The sequence below is a fragment of the Danio aesculapii genome, chromosome 21 (assembly GCF_903798145.1).
Source record: "Danio aesculapii chromosome 21, fDanAes4.1, whole genome shotgun sequence".
Classification (NCBI taxonomy): domain Eukaryota; kingdom Metazoa; phylum Chordata; class Actinopteri; order Cypriniformes; family Danionidae; genus Danio; species Danio aesculapii.
Window position 1 is genome coordinate 43,435,687 of NC_079455.1, and position 23,110 is coordinate 43,458,796.

The 23,110-nt window shown below is 36.3% G+C and overlaps 1 protein-coding gene across 2 annotated transcripts in view; it reads left to right on the top strand.

The window, feature by feature from the left end:
- The first annotated feature begins 892 nt into the window (after nucleotides 1-892).
- LOC130214203 (ceramide transfer protein) overlaps nucleotides 893-23,110 on the top strand; it is a 99,385-nt gene continuing 77,167 nt past the window's right edge. For both annotated transcript variants that reach the window (XM_056445754.1, XM_056445755.1), the window contains exons 1-2: nucleotides 893-1,260; nucleotides 3,437-3,571. In XM_056445754.1, coding sequence (XP_056301729.1) covers nucleotides 1,117-1,260; nucleotides 3,437-3,571 — 279 coding nt within the window. In that variant the 5' untranslated portion in view covers nucleotides 893-1,116. The remainder of the gene's footprint in view (nucleotides 1,261-3,436; nucleotides 3,572-23,110) is intronic.

Genomic DNA, 23,110 nt, shown 5'->3' on the forward strand with positions numbered 1-23,110 from the left:
TTAAAAGTCTCATTCCAGTTGACATCTTGAAATTTTGATCTCCAAAAAGCAGTGGCTGAAGGAACTCTGACAATCCGGCAGATCATTCCAAGATAATTATTATTACTTTTTTCTTTTATATTTATACCTTCCAATTTAAGACTAAAATCTAAATTTGTATTTTGATCCATGTCATTTTCTAATAGTTTCTTAAGCTCCGAGGGAATACCATTAATTACCATCATACACTCTTGACAGGTATATAAAGGGAAAATGATATATAAATAGAAACTCCATATAGGCAACCACATAACCATTATTATTTAAAAGTTTATTATTAAAAATATTATTTCTAAAAGAATTGTTTTTAAAAAGAGATTTATTTCGGCGTGTAATTTCTCTATTATTCCAAGTTAAGCATTTGTGAGGGGAAATATTGTGTTTGTATATAATCATCCATGATAATGCCTGCTTGTGAAAATTAGAAAGTTTTATGGGAAGCTTACTAATATTAAAATTGCCTATTTAAAAAGCTTGTATTTGGTATTTACCTAAAACTCTTTAGACTGTCAATCATTTCGGAGGAGAGGCGGGGTAAAAGTTTCCATTTAAGGAAAAAGCTGCTTTGGTGACGTCATCCGCTAGCCAGCCAGCGCCCCTTGAGCTGGAGGAGAAGAAGCGCGCGCCTCCGCGGCTGAGGTTGATGACGTTGAGTTAAACTGAACCACATTTAACAAACAAAACAACTGAGGGAAAACATAAAGACGAAAGTAGTTTTATTCACCAACATTCATTCATTCGCGTAGCTGCTGAGAGTCAGCAGCAGTATCTCTCTTGGCAGCTGATGCTGATTTAGAGGGCGTTTTTTTAGAGTGAGTGAGTGAGCGAGCGAGCGAGAGAGGGGGGGCGGGTGTCTCTCTCCTTCGCGCAGCCTCACACACACACTCACATGAAATCAACACACGGACGGTTTACTTCCACATTTACCGCTTATTTTCTGGATTTTCTGGATAAACAACACTGTAATCGATGCGAGGCCTTGTAACGGACACTCACCGCTGATTCTACGGCCGCGTTTCTTCCGCTTTTGTCGTTTTTCGCCCTCTGTGGAGCGTTCGTGCGTTCGTTGGAGACGTTATGAATTCCAGCCCGCTTCCAAACGGCAGACTCCTACCGGACAGCCAGAGCTGGAACTCCTCCGGTTCCGACGAGGATCTAGACGCCGATCCGGGACCCGGACCGCACGGTGGGGTGGCGGAATTCAGCGGGGTACTCAGTAAGGTAGGTTCAGCTCTCGAACATCGCCTCCCAACCCAAAAAAGCCAATGTTTTTAGTGTGTGTTTCCACCTGATCCGATGTAAACAAACGTCAGTCAGTTGGCCGAATGTCACGGAGAAGGTCTAAAAAGATACTATAATAAAAAAGTGAAAGAGGATAGCTGTGTTTGTGTAATATGGCGACATTTTCACGACGATTACACACGTGTGTACCTGTTTCACATTACAGTAACATGCACCATGTTTTACTTCAGATCCGTTTCTCCGTGGTAACTCTCATTATGTCCTCATTACTCCCTAACCACATGGATTTTACAATTAAATTATGCACAAATCAAAAACAGGGCATCAAATGCTTAACATTTTGAAAAGCATATTATTATTTTCTCCTATTACAACAGGTTTATTTATATGGTTGGTTATATTCCATGCCTCAAGGTTATGTTAGTCAGTACTGTTATTACTATATATATATATATAGCAATACATGTAAATATATGACCCATAAATATCTTTCTTCGTGCTCGTATTTGTGTAGTCACTCAGTGTAATTGAGAAGGGATGCAGCAGGTTAAGTGCTGAAGCTGGAGTTAGACGGGGTTACTAGAGTTCATCTGCTCGTCTTGTCTTCCTGATGGGATTAAACGAGAAAACCTCACCTCATGACTCAGATAGCCGATCATCTGCTTTTGTGATGAGAGGAGCATATTCCATGAGAGATTACAGTATTATTCCACATGATGACCTGAACCCATCCCCCAGCTGGAGGATGTTTATACATTCAATAATAATAATACTCTCAACTGTTACATTGAAGAGTCATTAATTTATTTTCATTAATCAGTATAGTTGTGTGCATGTTTTTAATATTTGGATTCGATTTCAAATTTGTTAACATTTACAGTTCTTTAGCATTTTATTTGTCTTAATATATTATGATTTTGTTTAGTTTTTTTATTTGTCATGAATATAAATAGCTGTCATTTTTACAGTACTCCAAGCAATTGATTTTTGAAATAGTTTAGTTAATAATAATAAAAATAATATAAGGCCTGCGCGATATATAATTTTAGCATCGACATCGCAATGTGTGAGTCTGTATTAGTCACATCGCAGCGTCTGTAATACAGAGTCAGGATTGCAGTTGACGGTACAATTCATTTTAACCATAATACAGTGAAAGCTTATGGATTGTGTGTGTTTTAAAGTATATATTTAAAGTAACGTGTAAAGCATTCGAGCACAAGGAATTATTACATTTTTAGCTTTACCAAAAGATTAATTGTTTTAAATCATTTTTCAAGAGTTCACACTTAGCTGATAATCAATAAAGCGTATTTGGCATGCTGTCCCGGGAGAGAGCCCTGAGCTCGTAATATCCTCGAGCCCGGGGCTCCCTCCCATTAGAAGGGCGAGAGGGGAGTTCGAGCTCAGGTAGGTCTCGAGAACTCCCCTGCTTGTCACCGCGTGAGAAGTGTAAACTAGGGTTGTTTTCGGTGATAATTTGGTTTAATCTATTGCTATGGTATATGTTTTTGGACGGTGGGAGGAAACCGGGGGACCCGGGGGAAACCCACGCGAACACGGGGAGAACATGTAAACTCCGCACAGAAACACCAACCAGCCTGATAGGAGGTTGGTCCAGCGGTGTTCTTGCTGTGAGGCAACAGTGCTAGCCACTGGGCCACCGTGTCGCCCTATCGGAAAAAAGAGGGAGGAAGTAGGGGTGGAAGGAGGGGGAAGCTTCAAGACGAAGATAACTGGAGTGAAAAACTCTGGTTATTTATAATGCTTCCGTAATTATCTGATGGGTCACATTACGGAGCTAATGAGGAGCCAGCCGTGTTGATCATAAGCACGTGATCCTCTCGAAATTAGTTTATAAATAAACCACACAAATAATCAAGACTATACAGCTTTATTGTACATTTGATTATTTTATTTCTGTACCTGAATACTGTTAAACTCCTGCATTTGTATATTTGCTCTACTGTGTTTATAATTAGTTTTAAAATGATTAATTCTTTCCAAATAGAGCTTTTTAAGTTAGTAAAATACTGCAATGTATGTATTTTTCCCAATATTGTTCAGCCCAATAGTAGTAATTATAATCCTATACTTATTTATTCTTCCATCTTTTGCTTTCTCCTGATAATTGTGACTTCTGTTCCCTCTGCAGTGGACTAACTACATTCACGGATGGCAGGACCGCTGGGTCGTTCTGAAAAATAACACGTTGAGTTACTACAAATCCCAGGACGAGCGAGAGTATGGCTGCCGTGGTTCCCTCTGCCTCAGCAAGGCTGTCATCACAGTGAGTATCCTGGGGAAAGATCCCTTCAGACAGCCGTGGGAATTTCAGAGCCGAGCCAAAATTAGAATGATGGTGTGCATTCAAAACGAAAGCTTGAATTGGTTCATATTTGTTACGCTGGGAAGTACAGGACTGTATTTGAATGGAATTTAACATGGATGGGTTACGTAATATTTTAGTCACTATTAGACATCTTTGTTATTGGTTCACAAAACAAAATATGCCTTGACAGAATACAAGTATTTACTGGGTGAATATTTGAACACTCAGTATAATATTGTTATAGTGGAAAATCCCTTATATTATATTATATATTATATTATATTATATTATATTATATTATATTATATTATATTATATTATTTCAGAGCCAAGGCAAAATTATTATGATGGCGTGCATTCAAAACGAAAGTTTGAATTGCATCAAAATTGTTACGATGGGAACTGTGGGACTGTAGTTGAATAAAAATTAGTATGGATAGGATATGTAATATTTTAGTCACTAATAGACATCTTTATTATTGGCTCACAAAACCAAAACAAAGTATGCCTTGACTGAATAGTCAAAAAATAAAAGTATTTACTGGGTGACTATTTGAACACTCAGCATAATATTGTTTAACATAGTGAAAAAATCCCATATTATATTATATTATATTATAATATATTATATTATATTATATTATATTATATTATATTATATTATATTATATTATATTATATTATATTATATTATATTTATTGCATATATTATATTATATTATATTTATTGCATATATTATAATATATTATATTATATTATAATATATTATATTATATTATATTTATTACATATATTATATTATATTATATTTATTTTATTATATTTATTATATTATATTATATTTATTATATTAAATTATATTATGTTTATTATATTATATTATATTTATTATATTATATTTATTATATTTATTATATTATATTATAATATATTTATTATATTATATATTATATTATATTATATTATATTATGTTTATTATATTTATTATATTATATTAAAAATTATTAATTTCAGATCTGAGCCTAAATTAAAATGATGGTGTGCATTCAAAACGAAGGCTTGAATTGTTACGCTGGGAACTGTAGGACTGTATTTGAATGGAAATTAGCATGGATATGTAATACTTTAGTCACTATTACCGTACGTTCACACCAAAAGCGGCAAGAGCGTCAAAGTAGCCGGAAATCATTCATTTTCAATGAGAGCCAGCAGCAATAAGCGGTGAGGAGCATCGCGGCGTGTCTTCGCCGGTGTGAACGTCGAGGAGAGTTGAAATCAAGTTAACTTTATAGTAATGAGCTATGACGCGGTTCGGCCGCAAGAAATCGGAATGAAGAAGTCCACCGCTTGAGGAGTCCAGAGAACACAGTCACTGTGAACTTTGGTTCCAACTACAGTTGTTCCCAGGGGTTTGATTATTGCGGTTGCGTGATTTCCAATTATTTGCAATGTTTTCTTACAGGAACATGCATTCAATAAGTTACTGGCGAGTTACTGATGTGCATTAATGTTGTATATATTTTTCTTTAAAAACGCGGAAATCTCATGCGACAGTACAAAACAGTATTGCTGCTTCAGAATATTTCAGACATATGGACATATTGTGTAATCAAGTGGAGCAAAGCCACACCACATGCAACTTGATCTTCCATTGTTAAATGAATTTGATAAATTGTGCAACATTTTCACACTAGAAAGCATGCTTTATGCAGGAATGTAACTGATATGATATGCTGCAACGGCCCCTGTAAAGACGAGATCAATGTAGCGAATTTTGACGCTCTCGCCACCGGAGCTGAAGGCAGACAGCGTTGTCTCCAGGGCGGCCAGAGCGACCTGCGACACTCTCACCGCCTTCGGTGTGAACGCACAGTTAGACATCTTTATCATCACTTTCATAATAAAGGCCTTATTTTTATTTCTCTTTTGGTATGGCAGCCTTGGAAATAGGATTTTTGTTGCCATGTATTGATGTTTTAATACCCATTTAGAATACAAGTGTTTACTATGTGCCTATTAATATGGCGTTAGATGATGGTTTTAGATGTATAGGTTGTATATTCCAATCAATTCATCTTTATTTCTGTAGTGCTTTTACAATGTAGATTGTGTTAAAGCAGCTTAACACAGAAGTTCAAGCAGACTGAAACTGTGTCAGTCCAGTTTTTAGAGTTGGAGTTCAGTTTAGTTCAGTTCAGTGTGGTTTAATTTTCACTGTTGAAAGTCCAAACACTGAAGAGCAAATCCATCAATGCGCAGCTCCACAAGTCCCAGGCAAGCCAGTGGCGACAGTATAGGGTTTTTATTTTGGTAATATATATATTAAATTCAATCTAAAATAATAATATTAAAAAAGTATTCGTAAATCCTATGTGGGTTTTATATTTTGCATTGAGCGAGTTACATTTTAGACACAATATTGTCTTGTTTTTTGCTTTACCAATGAAAGTTGAAAACAAAGCAGGAGCAACTTTGTGCATCTCAATGCAAAGTGAATTTTGTTCCCAGATGAATCTGTTTTTGAACCAGTCATATGAGTCAAAGATGCATTCATTAAGATGATTCCTTACTTTGTTTTTGTAAATGAATCAGTTGTTTTGAACAGATCATTTGAATGAATGATGCAGCGAATCACCTACTGTACCATATTTATTTATCCGTGATAGACCTAAACCAGTGAAGATACAAAAACACAAATAAAAACAATATATGCCTAAGCAGAATACAAACATTTTGACTAAGTATTTTGATATTTTTAATGTTTACAATGCAAATCCAATTAGATTCACTTTATTTGGTAAACAAAGCAAGTCTCATATGATATATCTACTAAAAGACAGAAAATATTACTGTACAAACTGCATTGTACATAAAGCAGATTAACATTTTCATTTTAGTCAGTAATATTACTGTAACTAAAATGGAATAAAATTAGATTTACACATATCTACTTAAGTAAATAAACAGAATTAGTAATGGGCTAAAAAGCTGCGGAAATCTGCTGAATTCTGCGCCCGCAGATTCCGTGTGGGCCTATAGTCATTGGTAATGTTGAATTGTTTTGCAACGTATTATGAGCTGTCAAACAGCTTGTGTATATGTATTTCCTGCAAATAAATAGCAAATTGTGGCGTGTTGCATAATATTAGCATCTTGTGTTTTATTGATGACATCACCAGCGACTAGTCGACGTCAACTTGACTTTAATAACATTAAAGTCGGTGTCCAAAAATCTGAAGGCGTTCAACTCCTAATTATATTACGTATTTATTTATTGATTTAATTAGCTTTATTTGTAATTCGGTCAATTGAATACTTAAATGAAAAACAATTGTGTTCATTCCTCGTATTGGTTATCTGCTTGTATTGGTCAAATGTCTGTTTCGCTGCATTTCTATAAATTAGATTTGCCATTATGCTTAATCTAAAGTGATTAGCGCTGAGGCAGTAGATGTGCTGAGAGCTGGTTTTTAGGGCAGGGGAGAGGAGAAAAGAGATTGACGGAGGACAGACACAATCCTTTGCCTCAGGCAGCTGGCCAGAAACAGACAGACCGTGCTCTATTTTCCTCCTCATTCATGCTAACATCACACTTACACACACACACACACACACACACACACACACACACACACACACACACACACACACACACACACACCTGCAGAATACAATGCAAGCCAATGTGTATTTTGGTTTTTAACCTGTCACGTTTGGCTTCTTGGAAGTGTCAAATATTGATGCATGTATTCAGTATCTATACTGTAGGTGCTTGGTTAACTCTATTGAATACATTATGCTTGATTTAGATTGAATGTAATCTTATTTGGCGCAGATTAGGGCTGCTTGATACTATGCAATATTGTAAAGTTTTTTTTAAACATTAAACATTTCCCTACACTGTAAAAAAAAACCTGTAATTTCCGTATTTTCTGATTCATGTTTTTATTTGTTGTATTTTTCCCATTTATTTATGCTTTTGAATTGCATTATGGCACCTTGATCTTTCTTCTAACAATTTTTTACCTTGAAAAGCTCAAAAAAGAGACTTTTATTAACATTTTGAATAGTCTAAAGTGCTATATTGTTTGGGTTGATGTTGTATATTACGCTACAAACACCTTGTAATAAACTGCCAGCACATTTTACAGTTGTTTTACAGACTTATTTCATTTTTTTTTACACATTATATTATTTCAAATGGCTAAAATGTCAATAAAAGTCCCTTTGTTAAACTGTAGAGTTGAATTTTCAACATCATAAGTCGACAGAGCAGAGATCAACATCACATAATGCAATTCACAACCGTAAATAAACAGAAAACACTTGTGATGTGTGTAATAGTGGATATTTCTCTGGTCTAATGAACTTTTCTGATCTTTAAAAGCTGTCAGTGTGAAAACATTAGGGTGCTTTTACACCTGTAGATCGCTTGTTTTGTACCGAAACCGGGATTTAAATTGTTAAAATGTTTATTTTTGATCTTGGTGTAGTTCGCTTTCACACGGCAAAGTTTCTAAATGCACCAAAATCGTTCAAACAAGTAACGTCGGGTAAATTCTCCTATCATTGGTCAGAGTTTCGGGGTTTATTTTTTCTGCTGATTCTGCTCAGCTGTCATACGTCATTATTTTAATTTACGATGATGAGTAATAATTTCCCAGTGATGGGTTGCAGCTGGAAGGGCATCCACTGTGTAAAACATATGCTGGATAAGTTGATAGTAAAGGGACTAAAGCTGCGGTCACACTGGGCTTTTCCTCCCATAGACTTCCATTCATACGCACGCGAATGCGTCAGACTGGAAACGCAGGGTCATGCATTAAGTTTCGCAGTTCAGTGCAGTGCAAAGTACAAACTTGGTGAACTCTGACCGGCGAAATCCCATCATTTGACTGCGTGAGACCAATCGAGGATCAAAACAGGACCTCTCTGGACAGAAATTTAAAACATGGAACAATCGCTGGCTTTTTTAAATGTCTAATCATCTTGTTTAATCCCGCCCTTTTTCGCAGCGCCGCACGACAGAATTTCGCACACACAAACTCCAGTGTGACTGTAGCTTAAACTGAAAAGAAAATGACCGAATTAATGAATGATGAGCAATAAGACATTAAGCGAAAAGGCGCCCTTAAGTTTTGACACCCACAGACATCGTCACAAAACAAATCAGAGAGGTCAGAGTTTCTCATACAGCCTCATTTAAGTTGTCAATGGTTGTAAAAATCTATCTATTAAATCAATCAATTTATAAAAAAAAAACGTTTGCTTGGATTTTGCATTATAGGCTTAAATTATAAAGAGAAATAACAGATGAAGTGGGACTGCAGTCAGATCATGAAGCAGATCTTTCAAGGTGTCAGTGTAGAAATGAACAAAACAACAGGCCTAATACAAAATACTATAAGATTAAAATAAGGAAAAATATCAGATGGTAATTTCGGTCAATTTTCCCAACAGATAAACAGCTCTGTGTAATATTTCAGCACAGGGCCGGAGTGGGACTCCTTTTCAGCCCTGGAGTTTCAAACCTTAGACCGGCCCACCTCAGTTCCCGACTGACTATATTAAAATAAGGTCATTTCCAATTCAGTTTCTGACACTATCATGTCTTTTTTAAAGGAAACAGCTGCTTTAGAACTTCACATGTTTTTTATAAATATGATAAAATTAGAGGGGAGCTAAATCTGCAACACTATTCTTTAAAACATCACAATGTCCTGTCCTGCATTATCTATATATTCTGTGCAAAATTCTTTATAGATATCCAGTCCTTTGTAACAGTGATCACACAAAAAATAAAAATAAAATATTTACCCCTACATAAGTAGCCCAAACAGTATTATGTCTTAAAACTAAAAATGAAAAAAATAAATAAAGGTGAGACTCAAATTTGGGTCGGCGGCCAACGTGCTGACCACTGGACCAAAATGGCTTAATCTTTGTCTCCCCTTTTTAGATTTCTGATCATCTGATTTTCATTGAGCAGGTGTAATATTCATTAATATTAATTATTCGAATTCTTATAAGGTGTCACTGTTTGCGGTCGAATGATCAATTGTTTGTTCAATTCAATTCACCTTTATTAGTATAGCGCTTTTACAATGTAGATTGTGTCAAAGCAGCTTCACATAAAAGGTCATAGTAAATTGGCACAATGTAGTTCAGTTTTCAGTGTTTAAGTTCAGTTCAGTTTAGCTCAGTTCAGTGGGGTTTAATAATCACTACTGAGAGTCCAAACACTGAAGAGCAAATCCAACGATGCGCAGCTCTATAGATCCCGAACCATAAAAGCTAGAGGCGACAGCGGCGAGGGAAAAAAACTTCACTAATTGTAAAACCTTGTTACGGCATCATTAACCTGCAGGCTGCATTTTGCTCATGGGGCTGCTAGAAAATGAATAAAAAGAGCGGAGCTGTGGCAAAATAACGAATAAAAAGAGTGAGGCTATGGTCAAATAAATAAATAAATGACAAAAAGTGTGACTGCTGAGAGTGCAAGCAGCTAGGGACACCACCCCTCGCGGCCATAAAAAAAGGACCGACCCACCGGGAATTCTCCCGGTCCTCCCGATTAGCCAATCCGGGCCTGTTTCAGCATGTATTCACTTTCGTATATGACATGAAACGCACATGATTCTCTCCTCATATAGCCGTATATATGGCTATTACACAACCATAATACACTGTGCTATAGACTGGTTCGTTAGTTCATTGGATCGTTTTTCTTTCTCACTACTATCTATCCGCTCCAGAGTTTGTTTCAATTGAGCGGAGACCACCTCATTCAGGCGATCTCAGACCGATTGATTTGGCGTGGATCGGAGCGCGATTTGCAGGATTCACATATGCCAAACAAACCACGCTAACTGTACAAACGTCCAGGTGTAAAAGCACCCATAGACGCTATAAATGAGTGAAAACCTGAATAGATATTCTGATTCTTATTGGCTGTTGTCATTTTCCTCTCTTTTCAACTCCTATCATTAGTAATAACTTTCAGCTGTAGGTTCAACTTCTAGCCAATAGCAGAACAGCAGATCTCCATAAATTAGCATTTTGGTGCGTTCCCAAGAAAAATAAATAAAGTACTTTATTCCACCTCATTGTGATATGAATATTACATGTATTTTCGCGATAACAATACTTTTCGATATATAAAGATTGCAGCCCCCAGCCCAGATGTCAGACAAACAGACTGAAATGAGAATTCCCTGCATTGCGTTGAAGATTAACTCATGACCACACACAGATTTCAACATGTGCAGTGCCTGTATTCTCTTGCGTCACTGCTGAAAATGAGGAAACAGGGCGAAGGTTGTGTTGTTATGGAGACTGTTGGAGAGGTGCAAGTCCTTATAGTGACCCTGTTACTGCTAGCACATCAATGATTAAACCAAAACTCCTACTGAAAACGCAGGGAAAGGAACACAGAGGTCTGGTGTGTGTGAAACTGACGATATTAAAAGTGTGACGTAGTGATTGAAGGATTTGTAGGATTGTGGCAGTGTGCACAGCTTGCGCTCCTGTTTAAATCTGCAGGTCTCTGCTGTGAGTTCACTATTCTAATTCAGTGTTTTGCATTTTGACTTTGAGCGAGAGAAAAATGGCTGCTTTGTTTTGAGACTGTGACTTTTTCTTTTCCCAGCTGCATATTTGTTAAACTAGCTTGTACGGCTAGTTGTAAATATTAACTTAGAGTTCAAAATTAGCTTTCTGCTACAGCAGCCAATGTTGAGTGATTTTTCAGCTATAAATATCCCTTACATGCTAATGCATCTTCATTTATTCATTTTCCTTCGGCTTAGTCTCTTTATTATTCAGGGGTCGCCACTGTGGAATGAATCACCAACTTATACAGCATATGTTATACACAGTGGATGCCCTTCCAGATGCAACCCAGTACTGGGAAACACCCATATACATTCATTCACACTCATACACTACAGCCAACTTAGTTGATTCAATTCACCTATAGCACATGTGTTTGGACTTGTGGGGGAAACCCACGCCAACACGGGGAGAACATGCAAACTCCACACAGAAATGTACAACTGGGACTCAAACCATCGACCTCTAATGCATCTTTTTTGCATTTTCATATATATATATATATATATATATATATATATATATATATATATATATATATATATATATATATATATATATATATCACACACACACACACACACACAATACCCATAATGAGAATGTGAAAATATATTTTTTTTTATTGTTGCAAATTTATTATAAATAAAAAAAGCTGAAAAATCACATGTACATCAGTATTCTCATCCTTTGGTGTGAAGCTCCACATTGAGCTCAGGTACATTCTGATTCCACTGATCATTCTTGAGATGTTTCAGCAGCTTCATTGGAGTTCACTTTTGGTCAATTCTGTTAATTGGACATGATTTGAAAAGGCATACACCTGTCTATATAAGGTCCCAGGGTTGATAGTGCATGTCAAAGCACAAACCAAGCATGAAGACAAAGGAACTGTCTGTAGACCTCAGAGACAGGATTGTCTCGAGGCACAAGGCTGGGGAAGGTTACAGAAACATTTCTGCTGCTCTGAAAGTTCCAATGAGCACAGTGGCCTCCATCATCCGTAAGTGGAAGATGTTTAACCACCAGGACTCTTCCTAGAGCTGGCCGGCCATCTAAGCTGAGTGATCAGGGGAGAAGGGCCTTAGTCAGGGAGGCGATCAATAACCTGATGGTCACTCTGTCTGAGCTCCAGTGTTCTTCTGTGGAGAGAGGAGAACCTTACAGAAGGACAACCATCTGTGCACCAATTGAATTCTTTGGAGTGAATGTCAGGCGTTACGTTCGAAGAAAACCAGGCACTGCTCATCTCCAGGCTAATACCATCCCTACAGTGAAGCATGGTGGTGGCAGCATCATGCTGTGGGGATGTTTTTCAGCAGCAGGAACTGGAAGACTAGCCAGGACAGAGGTAAAGATGAATGCAGTAATGAACAGAGACATCCTGAATGAAAACCTGCTTCAGAGTGCTCTTGACCTCAGACTGAGGTGACGGTTCATCTTTCAGCAGGACAATGACCCAAAGCACTCCGCCAAAATATCAATAGAGTGGCTTCACAACAACTCAGTGAATGTCCTTGAGTGGCCCACCCAGAGCCCAGACTTAAATCCTATTGAACATCTCTGGAGAGATCTGAAAATGGCTGTACACCGTCGCTTCCCATCCAATCTGATAGAGCTTGAGAGGTACTGTAAAGAGGAATGGGCAAAAATTCCCAAAGACAGGTGTGCCAAGCTTGTGGTAGCATATTCAGAAAGACTTGAGGCTGTAATCGCTGCCAAAGGTGCATCAACACAGTATTGAGCAAAGGCTGTGAATACTGATGTACATCTGATTTATTTTTTTTAGCTTCTTTTTTAACTCTTTTTATTCACATTGTCATTATGGGGAATTGTGTGTAGAATGTTGAGGAAATGAATTTAATCCAGTTTAGAATAAGGCTGTAACATAAAACAATGTGGAAAAAGTGAAGCGCTATCAATACTTTCCACATGCACTGTATGTAAAAATGAGTTGTTGTTTTTTTTGGCATAATATTGCAGCACGACCATATAATTAGTTCATCTGAACTCTTTTGAATATAATAAATATATTTTCCCATTTATTAGAATAGTTAATGTCTGACCTTCAGGTTCCACCCTATTATGATTGCAGTTCTAAGTAAATGTACATTCAATTCAATTCATCTTTATTTCTGTAGTGCTTTTGCAATGTAGATTGTGTCAAAGCAGCTTAACATAGAAGTTCTAGTAAAAGTAAATCGTGTCAGTCCAGTTTTCAGAGTTGAAGTTCAGTTCAGTGTGGTTTAATTTTCACTGCTGAAAGTCCAAACACTGAAGAGCAAATCCATCAATGAGCAGCTCCACAAGTCCCAAAACACATATGCCAGCTGGCTATTATTTTCTTTCTTCTCATTTTGGATCACTGGACAAGTGTACTCCTTAAATAAAAAAGGGAATAAATGGACACATTTTCCTGGTCGTAGACCATCTAAACCGATTTTCTTTCTGTAGTAAACCTGTTTCTCTCCAAATGCTGTTTTTATACAGGTGCGGCTTTATTCAGATTGATTCAGCACACACACACGGCAGCAAATCTGTCCTCGTAAATCCTCACAAAAAACAGGTTATTGTGTCATAGCGCTCTTCCTGCCTGCGATTACGCTGTCCTCACATGACTCACACACTTAAAACCACACTCTCCAACGGGACCACCCCAAATTCAGACAGGCTTAACCCTTGCAGACACAACAGGATTATACCATCTCCAGGAATATCTCGATCAAGCTCAGAATGCCTCTTCGTGTGTCCTTATAAAACTAGGTCTCGCCGGTTCAGCGCTCTGATCAGCACGGCGACTGGAGAACTGTGTTAATTCTGCTTTTTTTTTTCCTGTTGAATTGGACTTTATTTGATTTGTGAATGTCAGACCTCTAGAGATGGAGAGATGGGTTGTGAAAGATCAATCAGTGCGATGACAAAAACAATTTCACAGACACTCGGTCTGATTTAATCGGTCTGTCAACATCACTTAACAAATCCAGCATGCTGTTTTTCACGTTATTGCACTCAAGCATTACTTTTCCTATTGCACACATGCATGGTTAGGGGTTTCTCAAAGTCTTTTCAGTTCAGTAGGTCTTATATCTCTAATAGTATCACCTCAGAATGTGCGACGTTGAGTCAGGATTATAGCTGATCAGACACAAAGTTGAGAACACGTCATTTCTTTTTTTTCTTTCTTTTTTTTGTCAATTAAGTTTTTTATTTGGTCATTGAATAAGCTTACAATAATCACAGATTCCAGGATTAGTTTTTTCTGATATGCACACATTTACAAAAACAAACGAAAACAAAACCAAAAACAAACAAGCCCAGCCTGTAAATATACAATACAGTGATAATCAAAACAACTGTTTAGTTACAACCATAGACTGTAAAATATATGGACGGAGCATCCGTGACGTCACTCATAGGTTTCTGAACACTGCAAAAGAAGCTACAAGTAGGCGCGGCCAACCGTCGCCATTTTGTTCACGCGTCATCGCACCCACGGCGGGATACCAAACAAGGGCAAAGAGTCGGAGAGTGGGCGGAGCAACAGACGCCTGCTGGCACTTTGCTTAGACCTAGCAGACAGACTTTACTTTGGGAGAAACGCTTGATACGACTCGTTTGTGTTCTGACCACATGTGCTTGGCTGTACACTATATCAATAAAGTGTTTAGACTTTTAAAAACACTGTAGTAATGCATTGAGCCACTAAACATTGTTCTTATGACGTTTTTCTACTGGAGGAAAACGCAAATTACTTCCAAACACTTTAGATGTGTGTGTGTGTGTGTGTGTGTGTGTGTGTGTGTGTGTTAGTAAATGCAAGACTATTGATGAACTCCAGCATAACACTGTATGATAACGCTTCAGATGACTGATCTAGAGCCTACAGCTAATCAATCTGTCAGATTCTGGAGTGCTTTACGGGTCTAAAGAAGAATATTAATGATAAATGATCTTAAATAAAACAAATACATTTATAGAGATGGTATACAAGTATATAACTTTACTCACATGGGAAACGAGGCCACGTGAATGGTTTGTGAGCACAATTAAGTGCACACAGCATCCCATATCATCTGATAATTGTAAGAAATAAGTCCAAAAGGCAGCTGACTGTGTAAAGCCACATAAAACAAAAGAAAAATACGATAAATATGCAGAGATCAGTGGCTAATCTGCCAGATTCAGCTGAGGTGAAGTGACGGCAACCAGCGAGACCTAGCTGTCACTCAAGTGGCCACGCCCTTAATTATGCAAACTTAATATAACCTAATATAAAGGAAATGGATGAGTTATAAAAAAATTCACCCCCCTCACAGTTGTCATGGAGGGTAATAATAGCTATATGAACCAAAATCGTTCTTTGTACCAGGCTGTAAACACCTTTTTTTCTGTTGTAAAGTTGGCCATTCTAACAGTGGGCTCAATTGCCACTTGCTCTATTATGGAGCCAGGACTAGCGGAATTTTGATGAGTTGCAGTTTCAGTTACTTCCGTATTGGCTTCCCGAGAGAGAGCGGGAGGTTGCCGCTTGGTTACAACACATTGATTTGGGGGAAGAATTCCCCCTCAAGTGACAAAAGAAAGGGCCCCAAATCTTCTGAAATTGTCCAATGTTGCCTTTTAAAATATATCTGGTTCGTTCCAAGTGCAGAGTAGATATCAATTCTTCAAGCCATAGTTTAGCAGTTGGAGGATTATCATTTTTCCAGTATAATAATAGCAGCTTTTTGGCTGTAATCAAAAAATATGTAAGGAATTTCTTTTGTGTACTGCTCAATGAATATGTATAATCAGAATGTCCTAATATAATAAGCACTGGGTCAGGATCTATGTGTTGATCAAGAACATCTGAAAGCACTTTAAAAACCTCATTCCAGAATCCCTGTATTTTACGACAGGATACAAAACTATGAGCCAAATCAGCTTCTTCTGATTCGCACTTATCACAAATGGGAGATATATTGGGGAAAATCCTATGTAATTTCTTTTTGGAGAAATGTAGCCTATGTAGGACCTAGAACTGGATGAGGCATAATCTAGTGTTGATTGATTGCTTATCAATATCCTCTAAGCTATTCTGCCAAATCTCTTCCGAAATTTCGATGCCAATCTCTCGTTCCCATTCTTCTCTGATCATCTTTGTAGTGGGGGCGGTAGCTGCAAATAACCTTTCATAAATTAGAGATAATTGAAGTTTGTGTCCCCTGAACTGTGTGAGACTATCATCAGTAATTGAGGGCGGGACCAGAACACGTCATTTCTAAGTTTAATCACTTCATTTGCATGTATTTTAACGGTCTCATAATTTGACAGTCTCAAATGAAACACAAAGTTAGAGTGGGATATATAGTAGCACCTTCTCTTTATATAAAAAAAATCCCAATAGTGTTTAATTTTGATCACAGCTCTGCCAGTTAGAGTGGTTGAAACCGAGAGTATCAAATGAGAAGGGAATGGGGCATCTCCGATACTAGAGAGCATTTGATTGGTCAGAAGATTTGATAAGAAACCAAAGTATGAGGTTGATGTTTATATTTTCTAAATCCGTCACTGTTTTGGAGCACTCTAAATTATTGACTTTATTCTGTGATGTGGAAGTGCGCTCGTTTTTGCGACTTCCGACTTTAAAACTTCCGATTTAGTCGCCTATGGGATAAAATGACTAGGAATAATAAACAACAACAAAAAAAACCCTGATAAAATTACTTGCTCTACAAACAAGTGTGTTCATGACTTGGCATGGGCCGGTATAAGATTGTGACGTTATGATAACCTCGGATAAAAATATAACAGTTTCACGGTATTGTGATTACTGCTCTATAATATGCTCTTTTTAAATGTCTGGGTAAAAAACTACCACCTTTTTCCCCATTGAACACAATATAGAAAGATTTAAATATTAAGAAACACTTAAAATATTTTGACTTCTGCTGTTTTCATTAGTTTCAAAAACACTGATTTCTTTATCATTTAAAACAGCACCTTTGGATATCTTTTCTTATGGAGATGCTGTTGTCCAAAAAAGCAACAACAACAACAAAAAAAAATCGTGTATATATAGCATAGGAACGATATAGCAAAAAATTTCAAGATGTCCGCGCTGCAGCCCGCAGCTTGATGACGTAGGTGATCATCAACGATGATTTTTCCCTTTTTTCTTTATGATTTTTAAAAAATATAGTATTTAAAATACTTTATTTATTTATTTTTATTTATTTATTTTTATTAATTTTTTTTAGTTTTTACAGAACAACCCCTTCCCCAGCAATTGAACCCCTTAACAGATAAGGGAAAAAAAAAAAAAAATATATATATATATATATATATATATATATATATATATATATATATATATATATATATATAATTATTAAAATAATATAATAATAATAAAATAATTAAGAGTGCTGCCATCATAAATAATTTTCAGGGGAAACATTTGTATATCAAGTTACATTGTAGTTACCTCAAACTACATTAGTGATTCGTTAATTAACCTCTAAATGTACATATCTAAATATCTTGTAATACTTTTCCACCTACAGTAAAATATCAGTGTTCATTTGTAAATACGCTGTCATTTTTCAAGGCTCTGATTTCACAGAGCCATCTTCTTCCATCCAGTGTACTGTTATCATTTTTGGCAACCAGTAATATTATTAATTCATTCATTTTCCTTCGGCTTAGTCGCTTATTTATCAGGGATCGCCACAGCAGAATGAACCGCTAACTATTCCAGCATATGTTTTACACTGTGAATGTCCTTCCAGCTGCAACCCAGTACTGGGAAACACCCATAGGCTCTCACATTTTCACACAAACACACTCCGGCCAATTCAGTTCATTCAATTCCCCTATAGCGCATGTGTTTGGACTGTGGGGGAAACCGGAGCACCCGGAGGAAACCCACGCCAACACGGGGAGAACATGCAAACTCCACACAGAAATGCCAACTGACCCAGCCGGGACTCTAACCAGCGACCTTTTTGCTGTGAGACGACAGTGCTAACCACTGAGCCACCGTGCCGCCCATTAATAATATGACTCTGTATGGCATACGTGTCAACCCTCCTGTTTTTCCCAGGATTCTCCCCCGTATTTTACAGTTATTTCTATGAAGGGTGGCTATAAACATTAAAAAGCCGATCTGTGCTTTTGTTTTATTTAGGCATGAAAACACTATGAGATAAATATAAAAATGGCGGGATTTCCTTTCCTTTTCATTACAGGTCCCCTCCTATACACTCCTCAAAACAGTCATATAGTGGTGCGTGACTGTCAGCTGACATTATCTATACTGATAAATAGATGCTGTTTCCCAAACAGATTCTGTATACGCCATTTGAAGCGAGGAGAGATACTGGATTTTGGGTGTGTGTTTGAGCAGACGGATACACATAATTAATAATAATAACATCTAAAGATGTCGATCTTGGTGTTTTTTTTTGTTTTTTTTTGTACACAATTTTGTCTTAAATTAGCATAAGTTAGGAAAGGAATGCTTTCATTAAAGATGTGTGTATTTTTAAAGTGACACCTGTTATTTAATGTAACCAAACGAAAAATAAATGAGAGATTCATTCATTGCTCTTTAATCAGAATGTGTAAGTCATACAGTGAAGAAAAGATTGAGATTTGATAGCTTGATTCTATTTCTTTATGATAGCTATTGATTTTAATAAGCTAAACTGTTTGCTAATGTATTTGCTGTTAATGTATACTACTTATTTTTTCTTTTGTAAATAATAATAAAACAAATTACTGACTATCTAACTGTTCATTTACAAAGAAACAGCTCCAGAAGAACATATTTAGTCATTTGGGGAATTTTTTTTAGGGTGGTATCCCTTATTATGGTGGGCATATCCCTTATTTCACATCCCAATGTTGACAGGTATATGCTGTATATGGTAAACTAAATCTAAAAACGCAAGTGAAAGTGTACTAGAACTGGCTTTACTGACAAAATGTGCATGATTTAAAAACTCTTAGCCCTACTCTGATTAAAGTACGGCTTCATAACATCAGGTCAGTTTTAGTTCATTGCTGCATTCCAGTTCCTGTGTTGTGAGCTGGATCTGTTATCAACGACTGCATTCAGCCCAAGACAAAAAAAAGACATCAATAAAGCCAACACGGCACACAGCTTTCAGCGCTCACAGTGCATTGAACTTGAACTATGTGCATTCGCCTGCCAAGTTTTACCCTCACGTGAGCTGGATATTTTCCTCTCTCTCTCTCTCTCTCTCTCTCTCTCTCTCTCTCTCTCTCTCTCTCTCTCTCTCTCTCTCTCTCTCTCTCTCTCTCTCTCTCTCTCTCTCTCGTTAAGCTCTCCAAAAGCGTAGCCAGTAAACATGCCGTTTTTCTTTGAGCTCTGTTGGATCTGCACTATGTCATGATCTGACAGGAGCAGAGGGAACGTTCTCTCTGTGCCTCAGTGTGTATGTCAGGGATGTGGAGGAGGACAGGTACACACAGGTACAGGTTACTCTGGTTCAGGGCGGGTCATTGCAAACGTTGCCGTGGGATCTAAAGTGCAGCTTGTCAGGACGTGCAAAGTTCACATTGCAGCTGAGTGTACAGTACAGAAGATAAGCGCAGTGGAGGAAACACCAGTGCTGGTGTTGCACTGACTAGGGATGCACAATGTATCGAAAAATGATGATTATCGTGATAAATAGTTAATTAATAGATATTTTAGTGTACTATTAATGTATTTTCTGTTTATTTATGGTTGTGAATTGCATTATGGGATGTTGATTTCTGCTCTGTCGGCTTTTGATGTTGAAAATTCAACTCTACAGTTTAACAAAGTGAATTATTGACATTTTAGTGTGTATAAGAAATAATATCTAGAGAAATGAGTGTGTAAAATAACAGAAAATGTGCTGGCAGTTTATTACAAGGTGTTTGAAGCGTAATATACAACATCAACCCAGACAATATAGCACTTTAAACTATTAAAAATGTTCATAAAAGTCCCTTTTTTTGCTTTTCAAGGTTAAAAATTGCTGGAAGAAAGATCAAGCTCCCATAATGCAATTTAAAAGCATAAGTAAACAGGGAAAAATAAATAAAAATAAAAACATGAATCACAAAATGCTTAAAACTGCTAATTAACAGATATTTTTTACAGTGTATATGCTATATCCAAATCTTAGTGCAATAAATTATGTTAATTTTATATGGCAGGCATTTGTGAGCTGCGTGCATAGGTTATTTATCTAAATCTGGCCAGTCAGGTGGGGCCTTTACTTTAGGTAAAACTAGAGCTGAAAATAAATGCTAATGCTGGGAGACGGGAGGGAAAATTACAACAGCCAATAAGAGTCAGAATTTTCACAGTCATTTCAGCCATTTGTGGTGTTTTAAACTCTAAGGGCTTTATTTTAACAATCTAGGCGCAAAGTCTAAAGTGCATGGCACAAAAGCATTAAGGGCGTGTCCGAATCTACTTTTGCTATTTTAAGGATGGGTGGTCGGCCCATGGTCTAACAGGGTTGTGCTTATTTTTGTGCTCTTAATGAGTTCTGAGTGTGCTTTGAGACATTTTTTAGGGCTGCACAATATTTGGTTTCAGCATCGATATCGCAATGTGCACAACTTGCAATAGTCACTTCACACGATATGTGATGTTGAGTCTGAATTGTTGGTGACCAGGAGCTACAGAAATGTATGTAATTACTTTATGAATACGGAATTCATACCAAAAAAAAACCACACAAAAAAAATAGTCTTGTTTCTAGTCTATATATCTACACTTCAAAGCAAAAACCAGATTTTTTACTTGCCCACCAGCAGATAATTTTACTTGTTTTAAGGAAAAACTCTTAACTTTGAGTTATTTCTTCTGAATCTGAAAACTAAGGAATATTTGTACTTGAACTAAGAATTTTTAGATATTTTAACTAGAAATTAAACAAAGCAATATAATTAAAGCTTTTTTAACATTGCGATTTATTAATTTTCTGTACCTGAATACTGCTATTCTCTCCCCCCAAAATAGTCAAAATAATGCTATTCAAACTACCTTGTGCAACTGTATTCGTATCGCAATATTTATTGCAGAATTATAAAATATCGCAATATCAGTTTATTGCAATATTGTGCAACCCCTAGCATATTTTATTTATTATTTAGTGCTAGCTAGGCATACAAAATAAAACATCCAAAATAAAAGTTTGCTTTGACATTTATATTAAGATATCGAATATGTGCTTATAATGCAAATTATATATTTACATTTTAATAATTATGTAGCAAAATTGTTTTGTATAGTTTTGGTTTTATCAAATATACATAAACATATTTTTATTTTATATATTATACATATTTATATATATATATATATATATATATATATATATATATATATTTTTTTTTTTATTTATATATATATATATATATATATATATATATATATATATATATATATATATATATATATGTATATGTATATGTATATGTATATGTATATGTGTGTATATGTATATGTGTATATGTATATGTGTATATATGTATATGTGTATATGTATATGTGTATATATATATATATATATATATATATATATATATATATATATATATATATATATATATATATATATATATATATATATATATATATATATATGTATAATTGTCAAAAATATTTATAATTGTAATAGTTCAAAACAAACTTATTTTGGATGTAGTTAATCATGAAAAATCTTTGCCCAGCACTTATTATTTATTTACTTGTTTGTTTGTTTGTTTGTTTATTTTTTTAAATATCCTGATAAAATGGCCATCATTTGAAAGATCAGACTTTCTTATGGAAAGTGTACAGAACGAAAACACTCATGCCGAACAGTTTCTGTACAAACATTTGATAAACATCTGCTCCCAAATAATAAAATTGATCCTTTGAGATCCTTTAAAATGGAATTGCTCATAAATATCGACTGTACATTAAAAGCCATTCACACCAGTAACAATAACAAAAACAATCTATAATGATAGCTATACTAGCATCCACCCACATAAGCTCACTGATCAAACTAATATTACTTTATTCTAAAGAAATGTAAAAATACATATAATAGTATCATAAAAGAGTAGTGAAAGAGAAAGGATCACATTTGAAGAAACAAGGGAGGAGAAGCAAAAACCATGAAGGTGATTTGAATGTGGAAACAATGTGCATCAAGTTACTTGTTGGGTTTTTGTTTTTGTTTTCTTGTTTTATTAGAGATCAAATGTACAAAACTCTTCTCTTCCTGCTGTGTATGTTATTTTATTTTTATTCATAATATTTGCCACCTTTTGGGCGACACTGTGGCTCAGTGGTTAGCACTGTGACCTTACTGCAAGATCCGAGTCCCGGCTGACTCAGTTGTCATTTCTGTGTGGAGTTTGCATGTTCTCCCCGTGTTGGCGTGGGTTTCCTCCGGGTGCTCCGGTTTCCCCCACAGTCCAAACACATGCGCTATAGGGGAATTGATTAACTAAATTTGCCGTAGTGTATGAATATGAGAGTGTATGGGTGTTTCCCAGTACTAGGTTGCAACTGGAAGGGCATACGCTGCATAAAATATATGCCGGAATAGTTGGCGGTTCATTTCGCTGTGGTGTCCCCTGATAAATAAAGGGACTAAGCCAATAGAAAGTGAATGAATTTGCCACCGTTTATTGTAAATCACTTACACATGTCACCGAGCAAATGTTTTCTTACCAGTGCAGATATAACAAAATTCTTATGTACATTCTCACTGCCACGATGCTAGGCAGTTCTGAATGGTTGCTATAGCCTAGCCAGCTGGTTTCTAGGGCGATCTGGTTGCTGCAAGCCAAAGTTTGCCCATGTATCATGATTAAACAGCACCTCCATGTTTGTTGGTAACAG